Below are 18,595 nucleotides of genomic sequence, written 5' to 3' on the forward strand. Positions count from 1 at the left end.
CAAGATTACCCATATTGTATATTTTTTCTCACCCTCAAGCATTTTGGATAACTTACATCCAGTCTAGAATGTTTTAAGGCAAATACCACCCAGTATGCATGCTTTATGCTGACCAGTACCTTTTCAATATTATTTATATTTACATGATTATAATAAAACATTCAATCCAAAGGTACAAAACTTAAGCTCATATTAAGCTGATTTCCAGTTCATCCGCTTGGGTGCAAGCCTCTTAGAGTTACAGTAAATCACAACTCAGCCCAGGTTACCAGAGCAGTTTAAATCTCATGCTCAAAGCTATTTCTTGCTGGACTATTGCTCCAGCTGTGGTCATTTGTATGTTAACTTTATGCAATTGTGTTTCTTAATTCCATTTTTATGATTGTGTAATCCACTTTAATCAGATCAAGCTTTCTAACCTCTTTATGGCTGTATATAACAGGCTTGACATACTGCAGCTCAGAGAGGGAAGACTTCTCTCAGTTTGCCTACAAGTGTTGTGCTGTTGATTTCATGTGAATATTTGCAGCCAGCATTGACCAGGTGTGACTAAACCCAAAGAGCAGCCAACTAATCAGGCTTAGCATAATAATGAGCTTAACATCTGGGTTGAATCTGAATTAGTTTTTATTCTAATTCAAGTTAATTTTTGCTATATTTTAAGATTTTAACTGGAGTTATTCTAAACAGGTTCTAAAGTGCATGCAGTACCTTGTGAGAATAACATGCTGGTGCTGGGTGTGGGGGCGGGTGTGGTAGTGCTGGCAGTGGTGTGGGTGGTAGCTGGTGTGGCTCTCCTTGCTTGTGGGCATAGGAGTTCAGTGTCTGCAATTGGAGTTACCCTCGTGTCTGCAGTCCTATCCTTTGCCTTACTGCTTCTGCCGCAGCACTCAGCTCCCCATCAGCCAGTCCTGCAAGATGTGGTAGGGATCCCTTACTATTGATATTGATAATGAATTGGTGAAATTTTACTGTGCATTTATTAATCTGTAACAAATTTTTCACCCACACACACACACTTCCAGCCTCAAAGATACAGATAGACAGATAGTTAGCTTTGTATATATAGTTAGACAGATAGTTAGCTTCAAGTATAGATAGAAAGATATTTAAATTTATGGATGGGGAAGACAGAAAATGAATAAGTGGTTCATAGTAGCTGCCATGTTTAGGCTGACTTGCCCAGTATAGTTTCCTTTTATCCTTGTATATTCTTGCATGTGTGGTGTACATATATGAAGGTAACATCAGTTGCTTCATAAAATCCTTTTTTATATAAATATTAATCCTTACAGAATAGTTTGATGCATTTAAGTACAGGAAGTCCTAAATGTTTTTTTTATGAAGATGTAAATAAAAAATTTGATTCAGTATTAGTTTCACTGGAATAGTAAAACTGATCTATTAAATTTTCCAAAAATTGACTTCATATCCCAAATTTCTTTCACATTTGACATTAATTGATTTTCTCTTGTTCTAGACAATAGACCATCTCTTCATTCCCCGAGTTGTGATCGTGCTTGTGCTGGCATTGTCTGTGCTGGCAGGACTTGGAACTGTGGTTGTGCACTGGACTGAACCCATTTTAGCCAAGCCTCTGAAGAAAGTGAAACTCTAGATCATTACATCTGCAGACATGTCTTACAAGCCAGCTGTGCGCTCCCTGCTGCAGCGGGTGGCGACTGGACCCGTCATGGGGCGGCAGGCGGAGAACCTCCAGGCTCTCTCAGCTGTTAGGAATCTGCATGTTAGTGAACCACTCACAGAAATCTTTATGATAAACAGTGAAGATGATTTTAAGAACAAAGTTATGCGCAATACACTCCCAGTAATAGTGAACTTTCATGCCGAGTGGTGTGAGCCGTGCCACTCTCTCAAACCACTGCTGGAGAAGATTGCTCAGGAGAACGAGGGCCACCTTCATTTGGCTGAGGTACGGTGAGAGTTTTTGTGTGGACATGGGTGACAAATTTTTATGCCTGGTCTGTGTTAACTTGTACTGTACAGGAAATGATCTTTTGTTTCACTCTAAATTACATTTCAGTTGCTTATGTTAACTGATTTATCTTTAAATATGAAGAATGAAAATGTAAAACAATAGAACCCCCACCCCCCCCACCCCCCCAAAAAAATAGAACCCAATAAGTCCCAGTGGGTTGGATTTGAAAAAACAGATTATTCCCAACCTTGTTTATATCAGAGCAGCAACTAGAACACAATCACGTGAGACCAGAAACTTCTACTCAATTTTTTTTTTTTTTTTTTTTTTTTTTTTTTTTTTTGGGAAATTTTAATTGGTTTTGAAATTTGAATACTATATGTATATGTAGAACTCATTTGTCAGTATGATGTAAAACTACATTTTCTTATGTAAAATTTAACCATATTAAATATAAACTCAAAATTATTAAAAAAAACACAAGCTGGTTATTTTTGTGTGTGTGTCTGGGGGAGGGGGCATTTTAATGTCAACCCTGTTTGCTTCAGATACCCATCAAAGAACCCCCTTGGGTCTACTTGAGGATGAATGAACACACTTATAGTAGTTTTAAGTTGTTACTGTAAGCAGCCTATTCGGGTAGATATTGCCATGGCTTTCCACTCTGGAGGAAACAGGGTGTCAGAATTATAGTTAGATATCAGTTCATTGTTATTTTATTGCTACTATATAAAGTTAGCTTGGAAGAAAGAGAATGTGCCTGAAGACAAGATAAGATCAAGCTGGGTGTCAAATCTATAGTTAGATATCAACTGGTGGTTCTTTTATTGTTACACTATGAAGTTGTCTTGGAAGGAGGACTGTGTTGGTGATGATTCCCTTCCCGCAGGTGGCAGTGGATGAACACGTTGACTTGCTGCAGGCCTTTGAGGTGACAGCAGTGCCGGCAGTCTTGGGGATCCACCGAGGGATGGTTGTAGAGAAGTTTGTGGGTTTGGTGTCCCACAAGGAGGTAAAAGGTTTTGTTGAAAAGTTGTTAAATAAATAGCACTGTATATTAGGTATTTAATGAAACTTCACCAATAAGACAGTTAGTAGTGAAGTGATATATTATTGATACTCTAGTACTTGAAGTTTTCATATTTAATATGAATATATTTTTAGTGGAATGCAAGTGTGACTGTGTAAATTTTCTGTAGAAATTGTACATCTTATCTCCATTGTATAGTAAGGGCTTCCATAGCTACTGTTTCAATCAACAGAGTTCAAAAATGCCTACCTCCAAGGCACTAGAGGCCTTATGAGGAAATTTCACTTTTCATGTACATAATTTATATATAGATTTTTTGTTGTTGATTTCCTCTACTGACCAGATCCAGATGGGTGACCAAATTCATAGTAAGGAAGCATAGTGTCTACAGCACACACACAGGCAGTGAAGTAAATGTGAGGCAAATTATTGTGGTTTCACTGAATTTCTTTTTTTTTCAATCCTCATTACATTTGAAAAAATAAATGAGCTCTCAGAAAAGACATTTATTATATACCATGAGGATAATGGTCAATATGTGGCCTTTTGCTCATTGGTTTGTCTATGTTAATTGAGCAGGTGTTTACAGATTGTCTTACCTCAAATATGTAAGGTGACAGTCAAGAAAGAAATTACCAAATATAAATGAGATTTTATGATAACCCTTACTTTTTCTTGTTTCTAGTAATAGTATAACCATATTCCAGGAAGGTCCCCAGCTCTGCCCTCATCCTTTTAACCCTTCATTAAATCATTCAGGGAACTGAGACATACATTTCAAACCCCTTCCTCATGGCTCATTTTCTTCAAAACTGATAAGTTAGCTTGAGATAAAACTAGGTTCCCTCTACTCAGTTCATTTTATCAGTCACTCATTGAGTTGCTTTATCTTGACTTTGTTCCCTATATCAGGCAGTTTAGAATGACAGGAAATGGGGAGTTTTTTGACCAGTTTATTTGACTACTGTGGATTCCTTTAGCAGTAAGACCTGAAATATTACAAAATAAAGAGATGAAGTTTGATTCTCAGTCTAAAGTGCACCTATTGTGTTAAAGGTTGCTTGAACTACTTAAAATGTTAGCTTCGAATGCTAATTATGTATGAGCATTATATCAACTAACATACAGACAGGAGCATTGTGACTGATGGAAACTGATAAATATATATATATATATATTTCATTGTACTGCAATATAGGCTACTGAGTGTAACAGGGAGAGTACTGAAGAATTTTGACACTGGTGCCTGATGGAGGAACAGCTCAAGGAAGTACAAAAGGTAGGCCCACAATAATAGTAATTGGCTGTATGAGTCAGACACTATATCTGTAATGCTCGAAGCAGCATACTGTATTTATATATTAGGAGAAGCCCATGAAAGGAAATGAGGTTATTGATGGTGGTGGATGTCTGCCATTGTATTTTTGTTTCCACCTTGATGCGCTGCTGTTCATGAAGCATCTGTACTAATTATTATAAAGGGGCCATTACAAGACAAAATACAAAATACAAATGATATAAAGGGCGGGGACTTGAGGAAAAAAAGCAAGAGTACTTGTATTTACAGCTCATTGGATGTAAAAAAAACTCGTGAATTTGAGAAGATTAAGATCTTATTAACGCTCTAATAATACGTCTCCCACTCTCAACTTTTTTTTATGGCGGCATATATGTATTCTCCTTTACTCAGTTTTTATAGCATTACATGGAAACGCTTCAACATATTGTATTTATAGCTCATTAGATGTAAAAGAAGGTTGATTGGTTTCATTAACGCGCTGATATGCCTCGTCTCCCACTCGATCAACTCTTCTGTCGTCATTTAAATGCATTCTTACTCTACCCACTTTATTAATTACCACTCGAAAACGCTTCAACATCGCATTTAAAACTCATAAAGTGTAAAAGAAACTCGTAGTGGTTGGAGACTATACATAGCTAAGATTGGGTTCATCAAGGCCATGGGTTTCGCTGATACCTCGATCGTCTCCCACTCCATCAACTACTCTTCTGTCGTCATATATGCATTCCTTCTCTACCCATTTTATTAATTACCGCACAAAAACTCTTCAACATCGTATTTAAAGCTCACAAAATGTAAAAAATTAAGACCCGCGGCCCTGCCTCAACGCAAGATGGCCCAATAAGGCGTTTGTTTACTGCGTGGGAGGAGCAAGCCGCCCGCCCCGTGCCCGCTGTATTTTCCCCTCGAGCAGCGCCCCCAGCAGGAATAAACCATGGTGTCTGCCAAGGAATTACTCTCAAGGCTGAAGGCTGACGGCTGGTAAGAGGGGAGCGGCGCCGGGTGGACCTGTGACCAAAGTAGACCATGACCTCATCGCCTCCTGGGTCATTGGCCGGTGTTCTCAGATGCTTTCCCTTTTTAAATCAACTCTTTCCAAAGGCGGAAAGAAGATAAATCGTGTTCTAATGAGTTGTTTTTTTTCATGTTCATGGTACAGAAGAAGGGTTTGACTACCACCAGGGTCATGAAACTGTCCCTGGAAATACCCACAACTCTCTTATATCAATTATTTCCAAAGGTCGAAAAGGAGATATATTGTGTTCTAGAGGTTTTTTTAGGTTCATGATACAGAAGAAGGGGCAGACTACCACCAGGGTCATTACACCACCCATAGAAATGCCCAGAGCTCCTAGGAAAGCCTTGTCAAATACGTTCTCACATCAACTATTTCCAAAGGCCGAAAAGGGGATAGATCATGTTTTAATGAGTGTTTTTTAAGTTCATGGTACAGAAGAAGGGCAAAATTACCATCTCATAAAACTACCCCTGGAAATGCCCACAACTCCTACGAAAGCTGGCACTCCTACGGAATCCAGGTCCTGCCAGGCTCAGTTTCTACCTGCCGGCCAAAGTTGCCAGTTATGCATTTTCTGCTGCAGTGTTACCACGCTGGGTGAGGGAGCCATCCTGGCTTGAAATCATACTTGAAATCATACTTGAAATAAGATATGAAACTATTACCAAGTATTACATTTTTTTTTTTTTTTTCATGACTCACTGATTGGCTCTGTAAATGAAAAAAAAATTGGAGTACTTGGTAAAAGTAGCTTCATATCTTATTACAAGCATGATTGATAGCGCAATAGAAAGTATGCTTGAGAATTAGTGTGTGTGAATGTATGGATGTGTGGAAAGGAGTGCTGCATGGTAACACTGCAGCAGAAAATGCATAACTGGCAACTTTGGCCCATGGGTAGCAGCTGAGTCAGGCAGGACCCGGATTCCATAGGAGTTCCTGAGAGCCTTGTAAAATACGTGTGCTTGGGTGCCAACATTTTTAAAAGTATGTCCCATAAAGCCATATTCTTAACCTTTTCCATCCGTGATGCAGACGTCGGCATCACAGTATGGAAAGGGTCAAGAGGAAATGAAAGAGGATTAATCCTCTTCTAAACCTCTCAATCCTCCTCTAAATTCCTCTTAATCCTCTTCCATTTCCTCTTAAGAGATTTAGAAGAGGATTAAGAGGTTTAGAAGAGGACTAATCCTTTCCATATGGTGACTCCATCAGACGCCCGTAGGACGCCGACGGCGGCATCGCCGGAGTGAAGGAGTTAAACGTATCAAGCTCCCATTACGACTTCTTTTCAAGGCCACAAAGAAGATTAACTGGGTTTTCATGGGTAATTTATCCCATTCATGATGCAGAAGTCTGATAAAACTATCACTTGGATCACAAAACAGGCCATGTAAATCCCAGCAATTTCTATGAGGCTCAGTCTTCCACAATATTTATTTATTCATCTAGGACAGTGGTTTTCAAACTGTTTAGTATGACGGCACACTGAGAAATAATATATATATATATATATATATATATATATATATATATATATATATATATATATATATATATATATATATATATATATATATATATATATATATATATATATATATATATATATATATATATATATATATATATATATATATATATATATATATATATATATATATATATATATATATATATATATATATATATATATATATATATATATATATATATATATATATATATATATATACAGGTAACTCTCGATTTACGTGAGGTTGGTTTACGTGTTTTTGAAATAACGCGGGGTCCAAAATCCAAATAAATGTTTAATTTACACGTTTTTTCACTTATACGCGATATTCTATGGAGTAGCCACCAGATGTCTCATGCAACTGGACTCACACGGCGCCGCGGCCACACAGCTGAGCTCAGTTCTTCCCACACGCCACTTGAACAACAATGCAGTACCCACGCTGCCACGCTACTCAACAATAGGGGTGGGAAGGTACCGGTACCACTACCGGTACTATCAGTACCAGCTATACGGTACAGTACCAGTACCAGACTGCTCGGTACCGGTACTGACGGTACCATCTATACGGTACGGTACCGGTAACAGACTGCTCGGTACCAGTACCTTTTTTTTTTCTTTTTTTTTTTAACAACAAAGGAGGCAGCTCAAGGGCACAGAAAAAAAATAATAAAAAAGCCCACTAATCGCTGCTCCCATAAAAGAACCAGAAGAGGTGGCCAAAAGCAAGGTCAAATTCGGGAGGAGAGGTGTCCTGATACCCTCCTCTTGCTCCTCCGGGTTCATGCTGCATCATTATTGTCACTAGTGGTGGCCTCCTTGGTCTAGTGGTCGCATGCCTGACTACCACTCAGCAATCCCAGGTTCGAATCCCAGCCCAGGCAGTAGGTGTGCAGCTCACCCAGCTGTTCCTTCTTCTTTTTGGGCTGGTCGATAAATGGGTACCTGGGGAAACCCGGAAAGGGTCAATTGTGGCAATCCCAAAACACAACATGTCGTTTCCTGTCATAACCCGATCGCCTCTCCTCGTCTCGTGGTAACTGCGATTATTCAATGTTTTCTGCCTCACCTTTGCACTACCATCATGCTGCAGGCAGCGTCATCGAAGACTAAACCCCGGAAGAACCTGATGATGACCATAGCACAGGTGGAAGTGATTAAGAAGGTGGACAGTTGAAGAAAAAAGCGAGAGATTGGCCGTGAGTACGACGTGTTTCCTGCCAGCAGACTTTTTTTTTTTTGTGCTGGTAGGGGGGGTTTTGGGCCATGACCGCCCATATATATTTATCCCTATAAGTTATTAAGTTCGCCATTTGTGCATTCGCCATTTGCGCACCTTCAGACTGCCCATATGTGCGCAAATGGTGAGGTTTGACTGTACTCTCTTGGTCCCACACGTCCTCTGCGTGTATCGAAACACACGAGAAATTAATCACAACAAGGAGAGGATATTCCCCGGCTGCCTGGGATTGAACTCGCAACCAGCGTGACGGGAGAGCCACTCCTTACTGGGTCGGCCAAAGAGGTACCCCACTGGCTAAGTGGGTTATGGGAGGCTCGTTCATCAGACATAATCGCCGCACTACACCTATATTTTTTTTCTATTTACCAATGAGTTTATGGTAATATCAGATTTTAAAGGGGGGGCAACAACCCCTCCTTGCCTCCCTCCAAACCACCATGACTGAATATGGCAACCTACTACATATAAACTATGGAGGTTCTTTCATATTTATTCTCTGGTATGAGTTCCATGGTTGAGTTAAAGTCTGCTTTATTTTTCAGGAATTTAGATGAAGAAGGTGTCGAGAGCTTGCTGGAGGACAGAAATCTTAACATTCAGCAGGCCAATCAAGAAGTACTTAACGTAAGTTACCTGTTTACTTTCAATGTTCAAGGAAGTGGTGCAGCTATTTATTGATTGATTGATTGATTATTTATTTATTTATTATTTTTACTTAGTTTATTTTTTGTCACCCATTTTAATGTTTTCAAAATTTCAGAGTGATCTGAAGGATGTTGGTGCCACTTGTCTTCATGATGACTTGCTGAAAGGAAAGAAAAATTCTGTAAGTTTTCAGCTCAGTAATCTACAGTTTAGCTTGTTTAAGTTCATTTGAATTTGCTCTTATGAAGAAAAATATCATATAACAGTGCAAGCAGTGGAGAGATGGATGAGGTATTTTGAGGAATCATTAAATGAATGAGAACCCACATTAGAGTATATGATCATCAAGAGTGGGAGAGACTAGCCCATCCAACCCCATAAGAGAAAATAAGAAAGTTAAACAAGAAAAGAAGTTGAATAACTAATATTTGGACTTTTTTTTGCCTAGATAAGATAAAGTTCTGAATAGTCGCACCTAATATCACCATAGCCGATCCAGGATTCAGTATGTTTCCGAACTTATAGGCAGTAATGTTATAATTGTATTTCATAAAGAATCCTTATAACCAAAAACTATATAACTAAAATTATGAGTTTTCTTTTTCTTGAACAAAACATTGAATAAACAACAGAACAATAATATGAAAATACGCTCATATTTTATATGACAACTGTGGCCCGAGGCAGCAGCGCATGCCATTTTGCAGGTATCAGATACCTTAAATAAGCATATTTACTGCGCAAAGCAGGTGATGTCACTTATTGTGACTTTGTGAGCTTTCATATTTATCTATTTGTGTATATTTCATGAAGGCAAAACTTACATTACTACTTTCAATTTTACTAGTGACATGAATTTGTGACTTTATCACAATAGAATTTTACTCAATTAAGTGAATCAGACACAATAGAAATATTACCAGTGTGTGTATGAATGCATACAAAGATAAGCACATACATTGATTCAACTCTAGGATGTCTCGTGGATCATTTATAAATAAAAACAAAAAATCTGGATAGGCTACTATTTAGCCCACTACTGTCGCTTGATGCACAAAAACAGTCCCTCCGCCAAGTTTGTACCCCACATTTGGTAATGTTAGGTGTGCCTATTAGAAATAGTTGAGTTACTTGGGTTTTGCTTCTGAAAACTATAGATGGGTGCTCTTTACAGTTGCCAGGCCCCTTGGTGCTGCAAGTCTCCAAGATGAGAAATGTGTCAGCACCCAAGGCATTTGAGGAATCTGGTGGTGCCCCAAGGATGCTGAGAGTGACCCTCACAGATGGCTTCGGCACAGTGCAGGGCCTTGAGGTGCAGAACATCAAGACCCTCAGGTCAGACCATGGCCTGTCAGGCTCAGGATTTTTGAGAAGCCTTGTAACTAATATTGCAGATAGGGTACTTATTACTACACTTTTCTCTTTTCCTTTAGTCTACTTCTTCATTTCTTTTATTCTTTTATAGTTGAGGGGATAGACAGACCAAGCACCAAGTAAAATAGAAAAAGAAGGTGCATAGATGCTCTATAGCTCTGTTCAGGCAAATCCACATGAATTTCTCACCATACGGGAATACAAACTTGCCACAATGATTTGAATTATTCCTGTGACTTTAGTAGTTAGTCAGTTATGTTAATGTGGGCTTTGTTGTTTGTAAATAGTTCTTAACCAATTACACAAAGATAGGATTATATTATAGAAACAACATACTCACCTATGAGTGTTTATGTGTGATGTGTGGGGCTGGGCAGGTCCATGGTATGTAGATGTAATATAGATCTCGCTATATGATATTCTGAATTACAATCAGTTTTCCAAGAATGTATCGAGGAAGACCTGTATTTGTGTATTTCTGATAAGAAAGTTTCTTGCAGCTTGAAAACAGCGCCAGGGACCAAAGTTCGGTTGAGTGGCAAAATTCCCATTAGTGGCGGCTTCCTGTTACTGACCCCCAACAACATTACGGTGATTGGCGGCACCGTCCAGGAACTCTACGACAAGTGGAAACTTTCTGCCGTATGTTTGAACTTCCTTACATAGTGAATCTAAAGGAAATCAGTACAGTTACCCCCCCCAACATTCACACACAAAATTGTGACTCCCCAAAAAAAATTTGAAAAAATTATTTCTGGTATTTAGAAACACTGTTGAATATCGCAGCCATAAAAAAGATATGCAGCACTATATTGTAATGGATTTTACATTTGTGGGGTATCCCTCGACCTCCCGAGTTCCCCACTAATCAAATTAAATGAGTGACATGCAAATTGTAAAAATAAAATTGTGAGAGTTTAGGGACAACTGTATTTATTTTAGGATCAGAAATTTAGTGCAGAACTCACTGGTTCTGTCTCACACCCTTCATAAGCTCCCAGGAGGAGCTTGTTTCTGACCAGAAGTACATATCCAGTTTTCCCAGTCAGCCCTTGACATTGTTGTCATCTCATTCCTCTTTATTTTCACTATTTTGTCTTTCAAATAGTCTCTTTTGAGCCTTTCCTACATATAAAGCCCATTTTATATTATGTCCCCCAGTGCACCACTCCATAATTCAAGAGTTTGCTTCCAGTGAACACATCTCATATTCCATAAATACCTTTTTTCACCCGCTGAACAGAGTGTCTCCAAGTACAGTCGTGGGGTTTGTGCTGCTGATGGGTCCGGGCCGCCTTCGTGGGTCCCCTTTGGGAAGCGCATTGTTAAAAATCAGACAGAGATGCAGAAATTCAAGGCTTTAAAAGATCCTGAAGGAAAGGAAAAAGTGGATGGAGAATTTGAAAACCAGCGGAAACAGGTGGTAAAGGAGTTGTCCAAGGAAGGAAATTTGAAGGTAAGTAATCAGTACAGTATTTATTTAATTCCTTTTGCAGTGAAGTTGATGTAAATTTTCATCTGATATCCTTAATGGGTGTTAATTTTCTATAATTATCAATATTATTAAATCATTATAAATTGATTTATTTTATAACCTATATTTTTTATCTGAGTGCTTCTTTCATATACACTGAAAGTAGCTATCAAAGTGTGTAATCAAACACTTTTTGTCACATAGTTTGTTATAGTTTTATAAACTAGTATAGAATGCTGCCATTTTAATGTTATAACTTTCAGGTTTTTGGAGGAGGAAAGCAAATGCTGGATGCTAATGTACAAAAAGTTGTCAATGCAGGATTTTCTCTTGATGTTGCTGAATGGGCCCTCCGGAACAGCAAGAATGACCCCGTCAAGGCCATCAAGGAGCTGCGTGCGGTGAGTACTTGTGCTTCACTGAGTATATGCTCCTTAGTATCCATCCATAATGAAAATTAGACTCAGCAAGACTTAGTTACCCACAGTACTATTCATTTATCAGCAAAATTTCTCTCTAGGTGATATAATGAAAATAAAAGAACATTGGTTCTTTATAAACAGGAAAACAGTGGTGTCCATTATAACCACATTGTAACCCAAATGTTAACCTCCACCTTTTTCTATTTTATGATCAGTCCTGTAAGAGGCTTCTATTTATGACCCTGCAAAGTTAATTATCTTTTTTTTTTTTTTTTTTTTTTTTATGTCTTAGCCTGTAGCGCCGGTAGGCTTTCTTCAGGGGCATGGTGGTCGGCCCAAGCCCGTCATGCCACAGGCAATTTTTATAGTGGCGCCATTTAGGCTTGGCTCATGCTGCCCCCCGGAACTCATTCTTGATTCACTTGGACGGTTTCTTCTAGAGTCTGGGTTGATGGGTGGTCTTCAGGACAACATGTGGGTAGTCTTAGGTGACTGAAAAATCACAGGTGGTTGCAGACGGATTCGAACCGACGTCATCCATGGCGCGGTGAATGCGGGGCCCGCACGCTAACCACTCAGCCACCACCTGCCAAAAATTGTATTAAGATTGTAATTAAGATTGTAATAAGATGAACAGCAGAAGAATTTAACCTAGTAAGATGTGCAGTTACATTGTGTTGATAATTTATGATGCAGCTTTCAAAATGTCCATTCTATATATAGGCTGCCAGTGGCCAGCCTCCTCCTGAACGTAACAATTACTGGGAAGATGACGAAGAGAGAAACACGGGTGGTCGTCGTGGGCGGGGTGGTCGGGGCCGAGGCAGGGGAAGAGGAAGAGGTGGTGGTGGACCGGATGACAGCGATGATGACTTTGAGCCTCCTCCCAACATGCCTCGCCCCTCAGGCCCAGCTTCACTCTTTGATTTCTTTGACACTAAGATGATAGAAAAGAAAGGCAAGTTGATATTTTTGTAAAGTAGGAATAATATCAAAATCCTGTAGTTGTTTTGCTTATTGAAGTACTGTATAAAATAATGACCAGACACCTGGTGAATCCTGGTGAATGGGCTTTTTCAATGTTTTATGGATTGTTCATAATATTCTGCAGAGAGCGTAAATTTTGTGGAGCCAGTGGCTGATGTGAGAGGTCCTGCCTATAACCCACCGGGAAGGGGAAGTGACCGCAGAGGCAGAGGAGGGGGTTACCAGAGAGGCCGAGGGGGCCGAGGCGGCTATTCCAACAGGGGAGCCATCAACGGCAGGTGAATTCATTATGATACTTTTCTGCAGAAAGAATCATGTACTGTTTTTGAAGCTGTAATGTGTCACAGCCAAATTTGTCCTTGGTCAAGGAACATTAGAGCATTGTGGGATGTTTGGTCAAATACAGCAGAATTCCTGGAGGCCACTGAAAAGATATTGAATGCAATATCTTTTCGGCTAGCTCTTACAAATTATTTTTTGTGTGCAGCATACATACAGCATGCACATGAGGTTAGTAGAAAACATACAAGATATGATTGGCTTATTCCCAGGATGTGAAAGGTTTGACAAGCAGCTCAGATAGAGGTCGTATGCCATACGTATCTTGTATATTTTCTACTAACCCCATACGCACATTGTACGTATGTTGTACACCTGGCTAAATGTGACGTGGCCTTTAGACCTGTACATAGCCTATTACTTTTATAGAAATGTAACTGCTAATATCTGTCAATAATTATTTGTATATTTTTTCAGTGTAACACCGCCCAGCATGACAGCAGAGAACTGGCCAGCACCAGGAGAGGAGAGAGCACCTCCTCCAAGCAACCGAAGTTACCTGGAGAGCAAGGAACTGATGGAAGAGAAGGAGAGGGAGGATAATTCGCTGAGGAAGCCACCTGTGCGAATGGGGCAAGGCGGATCAAGGGACTATCACCTTAACAACACTCAGGATAGGGGACAAGGCTATGGGAGAGTGGATGGAAGGCAAAGAGGTGGATATTATGCAAGGGACTCAGATTACAGAGAAGGTGGTGGAGCTAGGCAGGAGGACAGTGGGAGAGGGAGAGATAATTATTTCCATGACAGAGGTGGGCACAGAGGACGTGGTGGAGGAAACTACAGAGGAGGCAGCAGAGGTAATAATTATGGAGGTGGTGGAGGCTATGCCGGAGGAGATAGTGGGGGCAGCGGATATTACAGTGAAGAGTACAGAGGTGGAAGAGGAAATAGTGCCAATGCTTCGAGAGGTGGTGGAAACTACGGTGTTGGTTACAAAGATGGTAATTACAATAGGTCAATGGAGAACAGAGGTGGTGGCAACTACAGGAGTGACGGAAATAGCTACAGTGACTCCCGGGGTGGAAACAAAACAAGTGGTGGTGGGGGAGGTACCAATACTCATTATGGTGGCAGATATGATCAATACAGTAATAGGCAAGGAAGCTATGGTGGTAATTATGACAGCAGCTATGGTGGAGGAAGAGACAATTGGAGCAGTGGCAGAGGAGGGCGATCTGCAGAGTATTCGGCCAAAGAGCTGGAGATGATTCAAGACTTCCAGCACAGCATGACAGTGTCAGGACATTATCAGCCAGATTATGACAACAGGGTAAGTATAGGAAAACTTAAACTTTTCTTGTGTTGACTACTTATACTATGATTGTTATTTGGCTGCTATTACTTTCTAATTTTTTTATTGTCCTACAATTAATTATGAAACTTTATATTTGTTCTTTCACTTTCAAACCTACTTCAGACTTTGTGAAGGGGACCCTCCGCCTGTTACTCTTGAATGCAAACTTTTTTTTGGCTCCTCAGAATGTATTACCTGTATCTATTAGTGCTATATTGAAATTTGAAAAACCTGAAAGTTTGATGAAATTTAGACAGAGTTTTTGAGAAAACTATTCTTTTTCTTCAGAAAATGTCATGATTTTATGAAACACTCCTTTATTTTTTATAGTATGCCTTTGACTGCTGGTCCACAAAATATTTTACTTATTGCTACAATTTGTCCGTAAAACATTTGTAATATGTATCATTTTCATTAAAAAAGTTATACCTCAAAGATTTCTTTTTTCGCCTAGTTACCCAGCGAAAAAAGTATATAAAATCATGACTAAAAGAGATAACACGAATGTTTTACAGACAAAAAATTTGTCTTTTCCTTAGTTTTCATACGATATCATCACTTTTATCATAGGTTAGAAACTAAGGGAGGAGTGTTTCTTCAAATACCAAAAACTTACATTTTGAGAAAACGGCCGTTTTCTCAGACATCGCCCAACGGGGGGAGCAGCACACAAGTAAGCGCTCTTGTCAAGGGATGATACCATATCAGGAGCAGTGATATATTTTTAGAGAAATATCACAAAAATGAAGCAAACAAAAACCTATATATTGTGTAATGGTATAAACAAAGCCATAAAATAGAAAACTGTTTTCAAATTTTACAGGCGAAGGGTCCCCTTAAGTTCCTCAATCATTCTTTTAAGTTTTCGTCAGGCTCTTGTAGTATGATGATAATTTATATTCAGTGGATTCTTAATAACCTACTTTTCAGGGTACAAGTCATGTGAGGTATGAGGGAGGCAGTGATTACTCCAATTTTGTTGGTAAGTGAACTTATACTCAATACTAGTGGATTAACCTGATGGAATTGAGAGCTTGAGATGCAACTCAAAGTATTTTTTATCAATGTTTGTATCTTCAAAAGGATTACCATGTATGACATCCCAGTCTATACATCATTAAGCAAAAAGTCTTCACTACAACCTCTTCTTGTATTCATCCAATAAAGATATATGACTTACAGCTGATTCACACAACCTGTTTTAGTTCCAACAGGCAGGCTGTCAGTTTGATGCCACCAAGATTTCTTACATGTATTCTAATGTGGCCATTCACACGACCTGCCACCAACCAGGTGACGACGGGTTATGTGAATATTCACATTAGGAAGCACATTAGAAATCTTGATGACATCAAACCATCCGCCTGCTTGTTGGAATTAAAATGGGTCATGTGAATCAGCCTTTAGTTGTATATATTTTGTTTACAGTAAATGCAAAATCTTGTTAACAGGAACTTTGGAATTTCATCGTGGTGGCCGAGGGGGAGGCAGAAGAGGCCGAGGGAATTACTATTAACAATGGGACAGCTGTTGGTCAAGACTTGGCTCTCATCATGGAGTGCTTAACAACTGTGTGCCACTTAACGTTTGCAAAAGTTAGACTTTTGTTAAACTGTGATGCAATAATAATCAATATAAACTTTTGCAGGATATATATATAGTATATATACTGGAAAGTTTGTAATTCATTGAAATGAACATTTGTATTGTCATGTATTTTTTACAGTAGTTGAAGTTGATGTTTGTGTAAAAGGCAATGGGAATTTGCAGTCTACAAGTTAATTGTTTTATCAGTTTTCTCTGAAGACTTTAGTATAATAATAAGTTTTCTTTTGATATCTGTAAAATATTTTTACATAGTGTAATTAAATGGGATTCTAAAACCCTTTATTATTCAGAACACATTTCATAATTGAAAAAAAATGTGTATAAAGCAAACTTTGGTGATGTTGATGTAAATGAATTCTTTAAAAAAAAATATATATATATATTATTTTTCCTCCACTTTGTTACACTTCTGAAAATTATCAAAGGCCAGTTTAGTTTTGACAGTATGAGCAGCAGCAAATTTACTTACTTTATTTGGTGACTCCTTCCTCGGAGCTTCTTGAGTCTGGATGCCTCCATATCCTGATTGAAGATGGAACCTGGGTTCACGAACATTTCCAACAACACCTCACCATTTCTGTTCCACTACTACCACTACTGCTACACTACTATCATATTAATCTGTCAGTCTTCCCTGTGACTTTCCTCTACTGAGTTAGCTCTACACCTTTTCCTTCAACAAATCTGGCATTGTGGCAACATTATCTGGCTATCATGTGAGGTAAAACCACTTTTCAACCTCGGGCACTATCCAAACCACTCTTTGCAAACCTATGCTATGATGAATCCTAAAGGTAATCAGAAAATCTGGAATACTTTTAATACTACCATCAAGCCGATAACTGACTGTGACACTAATGTAACAATATTAGGATTATCAGATACTAGAAGGAAATATATGAAACCTATTTTAAAATAATATTGAATTTTATTGAGACATTATGCCGAGATATTTCAGGCTTTACATTTCACTGACATTAATGCTATTACAATACTAGATCCTCTGAACCTCACATGAAAATACTGAGGAACAACAAAGTATTTACAGAATTTGTAACTACAGGTCACTTCTGCAATAAGGCTTCTCACTTCAGAATGAGCACTGTGCCCCAATTAAGGACTAACCCAATGCAGATGTTGAGCAGATGCTGTGTGCCTATTTGATTTTCTGAGGTACCGTGCCTCAAACAGTAGTAAATTAAGGAAATGTAGAATTCTGGAAATTGATACACCTGGAACCACAAATCCCACAAACTTAAAAGGAAAGAGATTGAGCAGGCAAACGGGTGGAGAGAATGGAGGAGAGAAAATAGTCAAGACAGTCTGTGAATAATCCTTTTAAACAAAGAACTAAGATGAAGTGACCTTGAAGAAGCTATTGCTTTCTCTACTTTTGTATATTTACATGAAATACTTCTGGCAATTTTTCTTGACAATCAAAGCAGAGCTTTTGCAAATAAAAAGAAAATTAATCTGAAGAAGTCTGACTCACAATGGGAACTTTAAACTCACTAATAGTTTACTATAAATTCCTCATAATGTGTAGGGTAAAGTATTACCACTAAATCTATGATATAGTGAAAATGAAGTCACACTTTCAATATATACAAGCAGATTTTGCTGCAGCGGCTTAAAACGGCCCCTATAAATTCTCAATCCCTTTCCTTGCAATGATAAATACATATGAACATTTTCTCCCTAAGTTTATAAAATAAGAATTCCATGGGAGAAAGCAACATGTATTCCTGTCTTCTCTTTAGTTACCTTAAACTATGGACGGATTAGACTCTTTTAACATCAATACATTACCAAGTGAATGGTTTCTTATCCTAAGGTAAGTAATATAATGCTCTCAGCAAGATATGAAAGACAAAGGAAAAAGATGAGGAGAAAGGACTGGGAATACCACCCTAAAAATACAGTAAACCCTCGATATAACGGACCCGCTTATAACGGATTTCGGATACAACAGACAAGGTCGGAGGGTCAGAAATCCACAGGGACCGACCGAGAATGTTTTTTGAATGAACTGCGCCCGGTAGCTACAATAGCGTCTGTTAGCCACCTCGGCCTCTTCCCTTTATCTGCTGTCTCACCTTTTAGTTACTGTGGTCATTTTCAACTCACCTTATGAAATATTTTCCTCCTTGTGGTTCCCATTCAAATGAAGAAATACATTACCACAAGAAAGTCTTATGCATCAATCTAGGACGTAAAAGTAATGGAAAATAGCCAAGTGTTTGTGTCAGTACTGACACAGCTTAAGGGGTCGCCTGTTAGGTACCATAGGTTAGATTATAATAAGATAAGTTTGGTTAGATTAAATTTATTCGGCATGCAGTGTGGGGCGCCGGAAATACAGTAAAACCCCGATTATCCGAAATGGAAGGGGGGAAGCCT

General features: G+C 38.8%; 2 protein-coding genes across 4 annotated transcripts; both read left to right on the forward strand.

Moving 5' to 3' along the window:
* The first annotated feature begins 1,480 nt into the window (after positions 1 to 1,480).
* On the forward strand, positions 1,481 to 3,615 carry LOC126999587 (thioredoxin, mitochondrial-like). Its single transcript, XM_050862377.1, has 2 exons — positions 1,481 to 1,933; positions 2,829 to 3,615. Exons 1-2 carry the CDS (start codon positions 1,637 to 1,639, stop codon positions 2,985 to 2,987), a joined length of 456 nt encoding a protein of 151 aa, XP_050718334.1. The 5' UTR covers positions 1,481 to 1,636; the 3' UTR covers positions 2,988 to 3,615.
* Positions 3,616 to 5,018: 1,403 nt separating this feature from the next.
* On the forward strand, positions 5,019 to 16,470 carry LOC126999598 (tudor domain-containing protein 3-like). 3 transcript variants are annotated; one of them, XR_007753466.1, is made up of 13 exons: positions 5,027 to 5,253; positions 8,592 to 8,673; positions 8,810 to 8,875; positions 9,869 to 10,029; positions 10,569 to 10,710; positions 11,312 to 11,524; positions 11,806 to 11,943; positions 12,688 to 12,926; positions 13,080 to 13,229; positions 13,708 to 14,563; positions 15,158 to 15,260; positions 15,518 to 15,569; positions 16,039 to 16,470. XR_007753466.1 is itself a non-coding variant. In XM_050862379.1 (12 exons), the coding sequence occupies exons 1-12, from the start codon at positions 5,207 to 5,209 to the stop codon at positions 16,101 to 16,103; spliced, it is 2,211 nt and encodes a 736-aa protein (XP_050718336.1). In that variant the 5' UTR covers positions 5,031 to 5,206; the 3' UTR covers positions 16,104 to 16,470. The 3 variants fall into 3 exon arrangements, 2 of the variants coding, with proteins under 2 accessions (XP_050718341.1, XP_050718336.1); XM_050862379.1 differs by lacking the exon at positions 15,158 to 15,260 and having other exon boundaries at positions 5,031 to 5,253; XM_050862384.1 differs by lacking the exons at positions 12,688 to 12,926; positions 13,080 to 13,229; positions 13,708 to 14,563; ... (1 more) ...; positions 15,518 to 15,569; positions 16,039 to 16,470 and adding an exon at positions 12,405 to 12,553 and having other exon boundaries at positions 5,019 to 5,253.
* The last annotated feature ends 2,125 nt before the right edge of the window (positions 16,471 to 18,595 follow it).

This window comes from Eriocheir sinensis, chromosome 2 (assembly GCF_024679095.1).
Source record: "Eriocheir sinensis breed Jianghai 21 chromosome 2, ASM2467909v1, whole genome shotgun sequence".
In the NCBI taxonomy this organism is placed as follows: domain Eukaryota; kingdom Metazoa; phylum Arthropoda; class Malacostraca; order Decapoda; family Varunidae; genus Eriocheir; species Eriocheir sinensis.

Coding starts and splice junctions, on each gene's coding strand:
- LOC126999587 (XM_050862377.1), top strand. CDS start 1,637: ATGTCTTACAAGCCAGCTGTGCGCTCCCTGCTGCAGCGGGTGGCGACT. Junction 1,934..2,828: donor GCCACCTTCATTTGGCTGAG/GTACGGTGAGAG, acceptor CCCTTCCCGCAG/GTGGCAGTGGATGAACACGT.
- LOC126999598 (XM_050862379.1), top strand. CDS start 5,207: ATGGTGTCTGCCAAGGAATTACTCTCAAGGCTGAAGGCTGACGGCTG. Junction 10,030..10,568: donor CAGAACATCAAGACCCTCAG/GTCAGACCATGG, acceptor AGTTTCTTGCAG/CTTGAAAACAGCGCCAGGGA. Junction 12,927..13,079: donor ATGATAGAAAAGAAAGGCAA/GTTGATATTTTT, acceptor TTCTGCAGAGAG/CGTAAATTTTGTGGAGCCAG.